This window comes from Malaclemys terrapin, chromosome 14, assembly GCF_027887155.1.
Source record: "Malaclemys terrapin pileata isolate rMalTer1 chromosome 14, rMalTer1.hap1, whole genome shotgun sequence".
NCBI lineage: Eukaryota > Metazoa > Chordata > Testudines > Emydidae > Malaclemys > Malaclemys terrapin.
In genome coordinates, this window is record NC_071518.1 from 32102043 (window position 1) to 32115100 (window position 13058).

Here is a 13058-nt window from a genome sequence, read left to right on the forward strand (position 1 = left end):
TAGAGATTTCCTGGAAACTCACTTAACTTTAAAAGTTCACATTGTTTCAAATAGTCCTTCAAAGCCCCTAACATTTCCAATGCTTTACATGAATCATGTCCTTCCCCCCCCCCCCCCCCCCGAGATGTTACATACAATCCCAAAATACTACATCAGTGCATTTGTAATACAATGAAATACCGAATCAAGTTTAAGAATATGAGTAAGGTTTAACTTCATCCTATCATGTTTCTCCAGGATATTGCAGGAAATTGCCATATCTGTTCACAAGGCTGTCCAAATATGTTTGTGTTCCTTGATTCCTCTAGTCGTATTGTTCCATACACAATTGATCAGGTACCCAATTCATTCCCAGTGTGTTTCAAAGCAGAATCCTCCTTCAGAGACCCAGGAATGGGAATCACTTATGTAGCATTTGAGAGCTAATGTAAGAAGCCAGGTCTTTTTAGCATCAAAATTGGACTGCTGCTATTCTGGCTGTGAAAACCCTGCTAGTGGGGCTATTTAGTTTAGATGTAGCTGAAGTAAAACAGTAAGCAAAAGTAGTTTGATTATAGTGGAAGTTGGAAGTTTCCTGCCAAGCCAGGGTGTCTGCCTCTTGAATCTCAGATTTCCCCAAAGTACTTCAAAAATTCTGCTGGCATTCCCCTCTTCTGTTAAGATTCCAGTATTTTATCACAACAAGCTTTGGCAAACAGTTTCAAAAGGGAAAAAACCGGCAAAAAGGCCATAACCCAATTGAACATATAGTCAGACCTTGTTATTTTGAATCAGTTTGTATCTTCTTACAAGCGTATTTTCTATAGTAACTTCTCTGGCATACAGAGGTAGACAAAGTCTTATTTCAAATACACCTCTACCCTGATATAACGCGACCCGATATAACACGGGTTCGCATATAGCGCGGTAATCCCGGGGCTGCGGCAGCGGGGCTTGGGTGGCGCTTTAAAGGGCCCAGGGCTCCACTGCTGTGGGGAGCCCCAGGCCTTTTAAATCACCGCTGGAGCCCTGCCGCTGCTACCCCGATATAACAGGGTTTCAACTATAACACGGTAGGGATTTTTGTCTCCCGAGGACCGCGTTATATCGGGGTAGAGGTATACATGAAACTCTGTGATACCATAAGGTGATTATTGCGGCTATTTTACTGGAGAATGCTTTAAATACATAAGTGGCTTTGATCAAGTGATGTAAAAATGTTGCCTCCATCTATAATATAAATGCTCCCTTTGACTGTTTACTTGTGGGACACTTTTGTTAGTCCCTGGCTTAATACTGGAACAGTATAGATACAGTGAACTTTGGCAACAAACATCTTTCTATTCCTGTGGAGCCAATACAGCTGTAAGAGATTGAGCAGGTCTGGTCATCTTCATGCAGCACCAGTGGAACTCAGCTGCATTCCAGTTGTAGAATCTTTATTAATTGAGGATGGTGGAAGAGGCAAAAAGAACCCAGCCTGACTTTTCACATCCCAGGCTGAGTCTGATTATTCTAAGGCTACATCTACACTACAGGGGGGAGTCGATTTAAGATACGCAAATTCAGCTACGTGAATAGCGTAGCTGAATTCGACGTATCGCAGACGACTTACCCCGCTGTGAGGACGGTAGCAAAATCGACCTCTGCGGCTTCCTGTCGACGGCGCTTACTCCCACCTCCGCTGGTGGAGTAAGAGCGTCGATCCCCGAGAGGTCGATTTCTACCCGCCGATTCAGGCGGGTAGTGTAGACCTAGCCTAAGGGCAATAGGCAGGAGGGGGCAGGCAGTGAGGAGCGAGGGAGAGGGGGAAGACCTTCCTTCTTTGGATCGAGACTATCATGAGATCTGAGTCATGGATGGTTCCTTTTGCTGCAGCTTCCCCATTTTCTGTAGCAAACCTTTTCAAGCCTATTACAGGTAAGAGAGACCTGTCTTGGTTCTTGACGGAGTGACTAGTCTCATACAACCTGTCAGACTAGAATTGTATTAACTTGTATTTCTCCTAAAGAATTTGCAACAGCAGTATGGTCAGCTGGAGTTAGAACAGTGCTGATGTCAATGTCAATAAAGGGAGGCAGCACGGGCTAGTAGTGGTTGGGGGATGGCCAGCAAGTCAGAGACCTGGATTCTATTCCTGCCTTTGCCACTGGTATGCTGAATATAACTACATCTTGCCTTGCCTTAGCCTGCTCACCTGTAACATAGGGATAATGATGTTTACACTCTTGTAAAGCACTTTGACATCTATGGATGGAAGTAACTAATCAAAAGATTAATACTAGATAGTTTTAAAACTTAAAAAACCACCAGATCATTTATAAAGAGGAAATGACCTTAAAGACAACAGTCATTGTACGGAAGTTGGAGGAGGAAGCTAAAAGTATAAAAAGCAGTTTAGTGAGGCGGTCAGTAAATTCAGGGTGTTGAGAATAAGGTATAAATTAGCAATCTTGTCCATAAAATATTAATAGGGTAAATCTGTGTCCTTATGTATGGGAAGTTTGTAAATGTATTAAGCAGCTTTACAGAGTTAAAAAGTGAAATACTATAGGTACATTAGCCTTTCTTGGGTTTACAAAGGTACATAAGAATGGATATACTGGGTCAGACCAATGGTCCATCTTGCCCAGTATCCTGTCTTCCGACAGTGGCCAATGCCAGGTGCTTCAGAGGGAATGAACAGAACAGGTAATCATCAAGTGATCCATCCCCTGTTGCCCATTCCCAGCTTCTGGCAAACAGAGGCTAGGGACACTTCAGAGCATGGTTTTGGTAAATTTTAATCTACGGTATAGTCATCCTCTGTTTATAAGAACTAGGGTAAATGTGCACCATATTTTGTTTCTGTTTCGGGCTCCTTTTCTTTCTAATCATGCTGAGTACAGATGTGATCGTAGGAAGAAAGGAACAGCCTGCAATAACAATTTAAACAAATCATTTCAACTAAGCTGTGATTATCCCCAATGTGATTCTATACAAGATGATTGGGAAAAGGGAAAAAATACAGGCTCGTGCCTTCCTTTAGCTTCTTTGTGCTGTGTAAAGAAGGCCTGAAAGATACTTTGGGTTTTTTTTGTTTTTGTTTTTTAATTTTCTATATGTTTCTACACTAGAAATTCAGATGCTGTCTAGATTCATAGATTCCAAGGCCAGAAGGGCCCATACTGATTATCTAGTGTGTTCTCCTATATAACACAGGCCATAGAACTTCCCCAAAGTAATTCCTAGAGTAGATCTTTTAGAAAACATCCAATCTTGATTTAAAAAATGTCAGTGATGGAAAGTCCACCACAACCCTTGGTAAATTGTTCTGATGGTTAATTACCCGCCCTGTCAAAAATTTACACCTTGTGTCCAGTCTGAATTTGTCTAGCTTCAATTTCCAGTCTAGGCTGGAAGATTCTTTGATGACTGGAGAGTTTCGTGTAAATGATGACATCACACGTGCTAAAGGAGTAAAAGCAGCACTGTTAAGTGGGAGAAGATAATCTTCATCCGACTGTTAAAATAACAACTGTTTGACCTCGGTGACTAATATTTCTGAATAAATGAAACATTTGTTGAACATTCCACATTCTTGTCCCTTCCTTCAGGGAGATAAGAGCTTAGTGCCTCCCACTGGTCCTCCAACAAAACCACAGAAGATCAGACTTCACATTGCTAACATTTCTATGATGGAAAAACAAGCAGAATTTGTTTCTTAATTAAACCAAACAAACCAACCCATCCTTTCAGGCCCTAAAGTAGCACAAGCCCCTCAACTCCCTCCCTCCCCCTTTTGGTATCCTTTGTAGGTTAACTTTAAAACACTGGAGTGAAGCAGGAAAAAAAAGATTGGTTTTGCATAAATGGAAGGCATCACTTTTTAAAGAAGGCAATAGGTAAGACCAGGTATACCCTAGCATGACGTTGTGACACAGCTAGTGCTGCAATCTCAAGCAGAACTACCAAACCACAGTGTAAAGCTGTTCTTCCTGGAAGACAAGGAGTAGATTATAATTAGTGCCTTTTATAGGGCTAGTGTCAGCTCCCAGTGAAGTCTTTTAATGGGAGCTCAGTAAGAATCTAGATGATGTAAAACATCAGTCAGTACAAAACTGCCTGGGCAAACTAATGCATGGGTTTAATCTTTTCTCTGTTTCATTTTCCATACTATGGAAATGCAGCTGCTGGTGAAAATATTTATAAGGCTGTGGATTCCAGACACATTAACATTTTTTTATAGGACAGTAAAACATCCTCTGCTTCACCCAATTGTATGCTTATAATTTTCTGTTGTATCATGTCTGTTCTCCCCTCTTGTTTGACTTGTCATACATTTCTGTTTTTCTTTAGGATACTGTGACCTGGACATGGCAAGGCTATTCATTGTAAGTTTTCTAACCCTATTAAAAACATCATACAGGAACTTCTCCCATTAATAAATACACTGGCAATGACCAAACCAGCCCTGTTAAATCCATAGGAACACATTTCTTGATTTGTTCCTCTGATGGAATGTAGTTGGGGGGCATACAGACATTATGTGACATGCTCCAATGTTTAATCTCTTAGTAGATAGAACACTAAACTGATATTCAAGACACCTGGGTCTGTTCCTGACCCTGCCACTGGTTTGCTGGATGGCCTTGGGCAAATTACGTCATCTCTGTGTGCCTCAGTCTCCCCATCTATTAAAAAGGGGATAATGATACTAACTTCCTTTGTAAAGAGCTTTGAGATCTACTGATAAAAAGCACTATATAAGAGCCAGGTATTATTATGGCAGCAAGTTTTGTACTTGTTTTATTTTTCTGTCCTGTAAGGATCTGTCATTTCCCAGTTATATCACCCTGAGGATCCCCTTGCTTATATTGGTATCAATCCAGAGTAACTCCAGTGAAGTCAAGGTAAAAGTGGAAGAAAACCGAGCCCTATTGTATGTGGAACTGCAGGTGCATTGCATTCGTAACATTCCCAAATAATTATTTCCAGTTATTCTAGCATTAAATTTTATAAATGCAAAGCTTCTGCCCCTGCAGTAGAGTGTCCAAGGAATATTCGAAGGCTTGACTGCTTACGGACTTTTGCATTGTAGCTAGATCAGGATGGTTCCCACAGATAGTAAAAAAATTCAGTTCTGGATTTTCTGGTTGCTAGTAACACCAGAATAATAACTGTTCTAGAAGAGGCAAATGTTGCCGTTTAAATAACTGTGCATATTGTCAAAAGTTGATTTGGTTAGTCGTCTCCTGGCTTTTGCTTTTTTCACATGTTACAGTAAAGCAGACATGGAAGTGAAATTCTTAACGTTTTTGTTTCCTTTTCCTTTTGGACTGTCACTACTGAAAAATCACAGGCATCAGCAATTTGCTTGATTTTTATCTTTCTTTAGTGTCATTTTAACCTCCAGCATACTCATTTCTCTATCTGACTTGAAGTTTCAGCCCAAGATACAGTAGATAAAAAGAGGCCAGGACATAGCAAACATCTCTTCCTCTCCTTCATCAGATACAGAGAGACAGTCTTTCTATATACAGACTCTTACAGTACTTTTCATCTTGCACAATGAAACAAGAGTGCCTTTAGCTTTAGGAGATTCCAATGAAGAGAGATTTTCCATTTCAAATACTAATAGTGAAAACTCTTCGAGAGAGACCAACAAAGGGCAATAGCTTAACGAAGGTGGCTTTCTAATAAGTGATTCCAAATTGTGCTCATGCAACTGAGCATATTAAAGCTTAAATATTTGATGCCATATATTTTATTTATAAAACCTCAGTAGAAACATTGTGTAGTATAGAATTTTTTTTCAGGTCAAATATATTTACATGAAATAATCAAGGAGAACTATTCTTAAGTATGTTTTAGGAGCATTTTAGTCATGATGTCCTCAGTGTCATTGGTCGATTCCAGTATTTACATGTTTGATGTAGTCTTAGCAGTTGATGATCTAGTTCTTCTCGTTGCTAATAAAGGACTTTCCTCTAATATTTTGTCCAACCTGGACACTTGTTCTATAAAATTCCATTCAGACAACTTGTACATGATAAGAAAGATTTCTTTTTTGAAAGTCAAGTAGAGAAAGTAGAATTTTCTTAATAGCAGCTAAGCTTTAAGGCTAAGGTTTTCAAAAATAGGTGCTTATAAACTCTCCTAAGCAAGTGGCCTGATTTTTTTATTTTTATTTTTATTTTTTTATTTCAATAGTCCCAAACAACCACTGCCTACAGTGTGAGTTGGTCCTGGGAAAATCCTTGTTCTTGTTCATATATCGCATACTGGATTTGTTGGTGGAAGGATGGAATGTAGATTTTTTTTTATAGGCTTTGAATGTGTGTGATTATTACATGAGCCTTATTGCACAGAGCTAATTTTTTAGTTTCTTAGTTTATTACTTAGATGCTATGGTAATAAAAATAATAAATACTGTGGATGGGTGTGTATTATCTCAAGTGTCTTGAAAAAAGCAACAGAGAGTCCTGTGGCACCTTTAAGACTAACAGATGTATTGGAGCATAAGCTTTCGTGGGTGAACGCCCACTTCGTCGGATGCATCCAACGAAGTGGGCATTCACCCACGAAAGCTTATGCTCCAATACATCTGATAGTCTTAAAGGTGCCATAGGTCTCTCCGTTGCTTTTTACAGCTCCAGACTAACATGGCTACCCCTCTGATACTCAAGTGTCTTGAGTCACTCAAGAAACTGCCTTTTCTTGCCCATAAACTTAAGAACCATATTCAAGCACAATAAAACAGACATTTTACAAGAAAAACGGTCTTCACTTTCATGCAGATCACTTGAGACTCAATTTCTGAACCACTTTTCCATTCATGTGACTCCCAGCTACATATGTTATCTTTTCCTCTTCCTGGCTCCTGATTTAGGGCTCAGACCTATTTTTCTTGCCTTAAGAAAGAAGTTGCATTTGAAAAGTGACGCCTTGGATATCACAGACATGGGCACACTAGAAATATTAAGATTAATGAAAAGTATCGGGGTCAAATTTATCAGAGAAATAGGTGAGAAGATTGGGATATTGTAAACAGGCAGCCTGCAAAGGGACTTCAAGAACTGAATCCTCAAAATCTTCCTCCCCATTCAGTTTGACTAATGTAGACATAAACCGTGTGCTTTTCCTTTGTTCCAGAGCATTTGTTCTATACAAAATTATACTAGATCCTTGTAATTAGACCATATCCATCAAGCCATTTCTTAAGCCAATTATTTCACGTGTCCTAGGAAGGGATGATGCTAGAAAATAATTTTCTAAATACATTTAAAAGAAAATGCTGGAAATAAATGGGTGGTAATGGGATCTGCCAGAATTGCATATCTGGACACACAATTACACAATACATATGGAAGATCCCAGAACTTATTTAACAATAGCATAAGTAAATGACTATGTATAAATGTTAATAAAAATATATTGGGGAGAGGGAGTTTTAAAAGGAACATGATGATAAACTAATAGGATATTAAGTATCAGGGGGTAGCCATGTTAGTCTGTATCCACAAAAACAATGAGAAGTCCGATGGCACCTTAAAGACTAACAGATTTATTTGAGTTTTTAAACTAGAAAGGAAACCTCTTTAGACTGATAATAGCGTAAAAATAAATAACTCCCTCCATGAGGGCCAATTAGTAAACCATAGTCTATGGGAGAATGTCTAGCTATATGTAAGCTAGACTCTTTCTTCTGCTTCCCCTACTGGGTTCCTCTATTAGTTGCTCTCACTTCTCTTGCTGGTATAAACCCTTATGATTACTAGGATGTGACCTAAGAATTTAAGATTTGCCAGAGTAGATATGAGCACTGGTGAATCAAGCCTGGGGGATACATGGCTGAAGCAGACTTTGAGGGGAGAGGATGAAGGGAAGAAGACTGGGGAAAAGCAGGGGTGGGGGTGAACAGGGAAGAGTAGCAGGAAATGAGAGCAGAGGCAAAGGGGTGATTAGACTCTGTAGGCCCTTGAATGAAATTTCATGATATCCTGAATAATGTCTCCCTTGTTTCGCAATCTGGAAATAGTGCAGGAAGGTCTAATAAAAGAGCTAATCGATTGCATCTTGCAGTGCTGGAATCGCATTTGGTAGAACACTTGGCCCCTCCCTGAAACCTGTCTGCCCCCATTCTGTTTTCACTCACTCCTTTTGTGTCACTCTTTTAACCTGTGGGACAAGTGCCTAAGACTGTTTTATAATTTTAAGTCATCTGTTAAAATTAATGAGAAAAGTCCAGCTGGCCCTCCCACTCCACCACCTCTTCTCTATCCCCGGCCTTCTCAGAAAACTCTTGCCAAACAGAATGAAGTTGTCTGTAGGATTTGCCTTTATTTAAGGTTACAAGTAAATGCTTCTCTCTTTCAGCTTGAAAGTGCTAACAGAATGAACACTTTTGCAGTCAAATGTGGAAGTGGTTAACCATACCTCATTTCCCAACTTCCCCCATGTTAAAACTTCATACAGCCTTTTAAAGCATTCAAGACCCAAAGAGCACTGGTAGTTTCTTGTTATAATAATAGTTAGCATTTAGATGGTACTGGAAACATACAAAATCCACATACCTGTAAAAGCTTAACCAATCCTTCCTCTGATCCTGGGAGGGAGGCTAATAGGTATTAGCCTCACTTTTCATATGGGAGAACAAACACACAGAGATTAAGTTCATACAGGGTGTAAGAGCCAGAGGCAAGGCTAAAACTCAGGATTTCCTGTTTGCCAAGCCACTAAACTTCACCTCTTATAAAGTCATAGATTAAGTGCAGAAGGAACTGTTAGATCTAACTTGACTTCCTGCATGACACAGACCAGTTACTCCTGTAATGAGCCAAACAGCTTGGATTTGAATATCTTCCAGAAAGGCATCCAGTCATCATTCGCCGTGTCCCCCAATGCATCTTCAGCCTTGTTTAAAAAAATAAAAATAAAAAATTGCTAGCAAGATGTGAACTCTCTTGACTTTATATAAAGCATGAAGAATGTGTATGATAACTACACATGTAGTGCTGTAAATGCATATGGCACTAGAAAGTGTAACACGTTCTCTGCTCTGAAGAGCTTGCAGCATAAATACCGCTAAAATGCCTTTAACTTTAATAGGAGCAGGAACCAGCCCTATGAAGAAGAAAACCTAAGGCAGCATCTCAAGAAGGTTCAGCTCAGGGCATATAGAGATTGTCAGAAATAACAGAGACTGAAAAAATGTTAACAGATGGTATTTGCAAGTCAGCTGAAAGTAGATTGTTACTTAAAAAAAAAAAAATCTTTTTCCCCCTCCCTAGCAAAGAACTTTGTGTGATGACTTTTTGCCAGCCATTAACGAGGGTAGAAGTTGAGGTAAGAATTGGAGAAACGTTATTAAGTTTGGATTTTTTTGATAAACATACTGTTCCTGTATTTTTTATCAATATCTAACAGAAAAGAAATGTCTTTTGGCAATAAGTGCAGTTCGTGTCTTAATAGATTAGCTCACCCTATGGGGAAACATGGTGGATACAGCTTTTAATCTGCTGCCCGTGTTGACATGTCTCTTGACAAGAGCCCATATGTGGAAGTGGTCGAAAGGGTATTTGTTATAAAATCACTAATAAATACCATTGTTCACAAACATTTGACTCACTATGCTTGTAAAGACTGAACAGATTGAATTACAAAGTAACTTGTTCTCCCTCACCGCGGCCCACCCTGGAGGGCAGTAGAATGCTATCTATACCAGTGGTTCCCAAACTTTAACAGCTCATGAACCCCTTTCACTAAAATATCAAATCTCGTGAACCCCCTCCTAAAAATGAATATTTCCATGGATTTTCTCCCTTATCTGAGCATAAATTATAGAAGCAGTGATCTTGGAAATAATTTGGGTTTTTTTATGACACGCTTATTACACACTAGTTATTATTACATAAGATTTATAATGTAATGATAAATTATATTACATTATGAAAACGGCAACACTCTTCCAAGATTTCACTTTTGTAGCTCATATCACTTCGATTTAGCCTCCTATATGTTTCATCAAGGAGTACCAGACGTGAAACAGCATGAAAGTATTTAAGAAGCCAACTCAATAAAGAGTTCCTCCCACAAGCATTCGGGTCTTGAGCAGTCCAGGCAAACAATGCACAACTACAACAAAGCTTAAACGTGTTGTGCCAGGAAGTCATGGTTACGGGGCTCGGGCTGCCGGCCCCCACAGATAGCGCCCACATCCCTAGGTCTGTCTGCTAGTACAGAATTTTTTTCTGAGAACCCCCGGATATATTTCACGAACCCCAGTTTGGGAACCACTGATCTATACTGAGTGCATCACAGGGCAGTTGCCATGTGATCTGTGTAACATGTTTACAGTAATAGTTCCCTACAGCTCAGAGCGAAATACTTTTAAGGAATTCAGTGATTAAACGGAGTGTTTTCATTCTCAAAAAAGAGTGTGCCTTGTTTAGTGAACCTGTTATCTTATTGCTTACTCTTAACTTTATTAATGTGTACAGTACAAACAGGTGTATCTGATAAGAGAGAGAAAAATATATGCACATCTCAGATCTTGATGAACACAAAAATGGATCACTCACTTCCCAGCAAAGACTTACTAACCAAGCGTAGTAGTGAGGGGCTCTCTCACTACAGCTAAATTACTTTGGCAAAGGATTCTACACAGCACTTACAATATTTGTTAGTACTTCCTGATATATTAATAAGCTAAATTATACCTGTTAAATAGAAGAACAAAGTTGATTTGGATGGAATACAATGCCATCTCTGTTGTTTGTTTATTTTCAAAATTTAAGACTTAGCCATGGGTCTCCAAGTAATTGATGTGTGTTAGCAAGTTTCCTTGTTGGTATTAATATGCATGAATTGCTGTGTAATGCAAAAGAAAATACAGCATACCTGTAACTCATTTGAATAAATGTCTTTATTAGACATGTAGAGAAAGAAAATAGTTAACACTGTTCTGTGTATTTTTTTTTTAAAAGGACTCTTGCTGTCTCAGAATTTAATGCAAGTGCACCCGTAATAAAACAAATCTGCCCTCAAATTCTAAAATTATAAAAATTAGACATGAAGTATTTCACTAATATACATCTCCCCCAGCGGAGAGAAATAAATTGAATAAATAAATTAATTAAAATAAATTAGACATCACCATGAGCTTCTATATGTTTCTGTACAGAGATGCACAGCAATGTACCAGTTGTATTTTAAGAACATATCATGAACATATCCCAATGAATTGTATATATTGGACGTGAAACAGTTAAGCTGAGAATCTGATAGGCAGACTTATTGCAAAAGATATACATGGTGAATACCATAAGGAGGGAGGGAGCAGGCCAAAAAAGGTCAGGGAGATATTTTCATTACTTGTGTGAGTTTAAAAGGATTTTATCTTGCAGGGCTGGAATTTCCCTCTGCAATACTCAGGAATTTCTGACTAGAAGAGAGTTCTTATTCATCGTCAGCTGGAAAGTAGTTGTGCTAGCCCCAGTCACAGGATGGGAAAAATTAAATCAAGTCCTTCTCCAGAGTGTGTATGGTTATGGGCAAGTCCCATGCAGTGAGTCTCAAACATCATCACCATTGCCTTTGGAGGAGGTAGAGGTGTAGTCTCAGCTGGTGAAGAGTAAGCTTGCTCTTTCATCCGAGGACCTGAGACACAAACGGCAGGCTTACATAGATTAATCATGTCTAGGGTTCACATTTTTTGGATTGTTCAAATGTGTTTTGACTTCATCCTACTCAAGTGCCTGCAGCCAGGGATTATGCATAGTGTGAATAACTGTGACTGCAGAGGATGTCAGTGCTTTGCTTCGCTAGCCCAAGAGAGTTAACCACTGTTTCACTCAAGACATGTGGAGGAGGAGGAGTTAACTTAATAATGGGCAGGGTGGGGTATCAGACTCAGAACAAAGTGAGTGCGTAGTGATCCTCAGGGATCAGTTCTAGGACCTTCAGTGCCAGAAACGCAGACCTCTGCCACTTGACCACCTGCTGTTTGAGAGCACTCTTTTAGTTGGGAGTAAGTGGTTGGTTGTTACAGCCACTTGAAAAGACATGCTCACAGGCAGTAAGCCAGTGCATACTGCACGCAGGCACCAGGAAGGAGACGGCTCGCCACACTGCAAAAGAAAACTGTGACTGTTAGGGCTGTGTTTATACAGAAAGTACATACAATATATTACAAATGAGTAACAGATACAGAAGCCATTATATGGCAAATTACTAAATTAATATACAGGGCTGTGTGCAAACAGCACACTGAATTAAACAGGAGTTCTGCATCCCTTTCCCACCACATTGCTTTGAAAATGAACTTTTGCCTGTTTGTTTCATACGGAAGTCAACTATATTTCCACAAGCCAAGCCCATTTTCTTTGTGCTCCTTTGTCGACATGTTATAAAGAATCACAGATGCAAACACCGCATTTATTGAAATCCTTAACAGTAAACATAGATTTTTTAATAACAAGAAAGACATTATTTTCACACTGATGCAAATTCACTCGTTATTTTTTCTCTTTATTTGATGTCTCAGAATAAAGACTGACTTTTATTGTGGTAGTAGAATTATGCACATTTATTATGATGTGCTAATAATTCAAAATGTACTTTGTAAACTAAGTTACCAAGTCCTCACCTTTTGGTGATGCCCCATTGATTTAGAAAGTTGAATATAATTGAGAATGCTTCTTTTCCAGTAAATTACTCCAATGCAATAACCCTTCTTATAATTTCATAATAAATCTACTCAGTATTTTGGGGACACAAGCTATTTCAGGGATATCTGCACACCACCTGTTTTTCCTAAGAAACAGATTTTGCATTTGGATCTCTGAATTAGTTGTAAGTCTTTAAACAGTCAGCTTCAAATTGGTTAAATCATATTCATAAATTTAATGGATTTATGCCCCCAAAGTGGATAAAGACTCAACTGTTTCAAATAGCAGCATACAACTGACTTCAGGTCTTTTGCTAGTAATTCCCATTTTGGGGTCCAGAACCCATCTTTTGGAAATTTTCTATCACCCAAATATGTCTAATAGCTTAAGTCTCAGTCTCACTATTTATTACCTATTTCTGAATGCTGT

The 13058-nt window shown here is 39.0% G+C and overlaps 1 protein-coding gene across 2 annotated transcripts in view; it reads left to right on the forward strand.

Annotated features, from left to right (window-relative positions):
* The window catches only part of LPCAT2 (lysophosphatidylcholine acyltransferase 2), a 51630-nt gene that overhangs the window by 23915 nt on the left and 14657 nt on the right, over positions 1 to 13058 (forward strand). For both annotated transcript variants that reach the window (XM_054048972.1, XM_054048973.1), the window contains 2 exons: positions 4318 to 4352; positions 9252 to 9306. In XM_054048972.1, coding sequence (XP_053904947.1) covers positions 4318 to 4352; positions 9252 to 9306 — 90 coding nt within the window. The remainder of the gene's footprint in view (positions 1 to 4317; positions 4353 to 9251; positions 9307 to 13058) is intronic.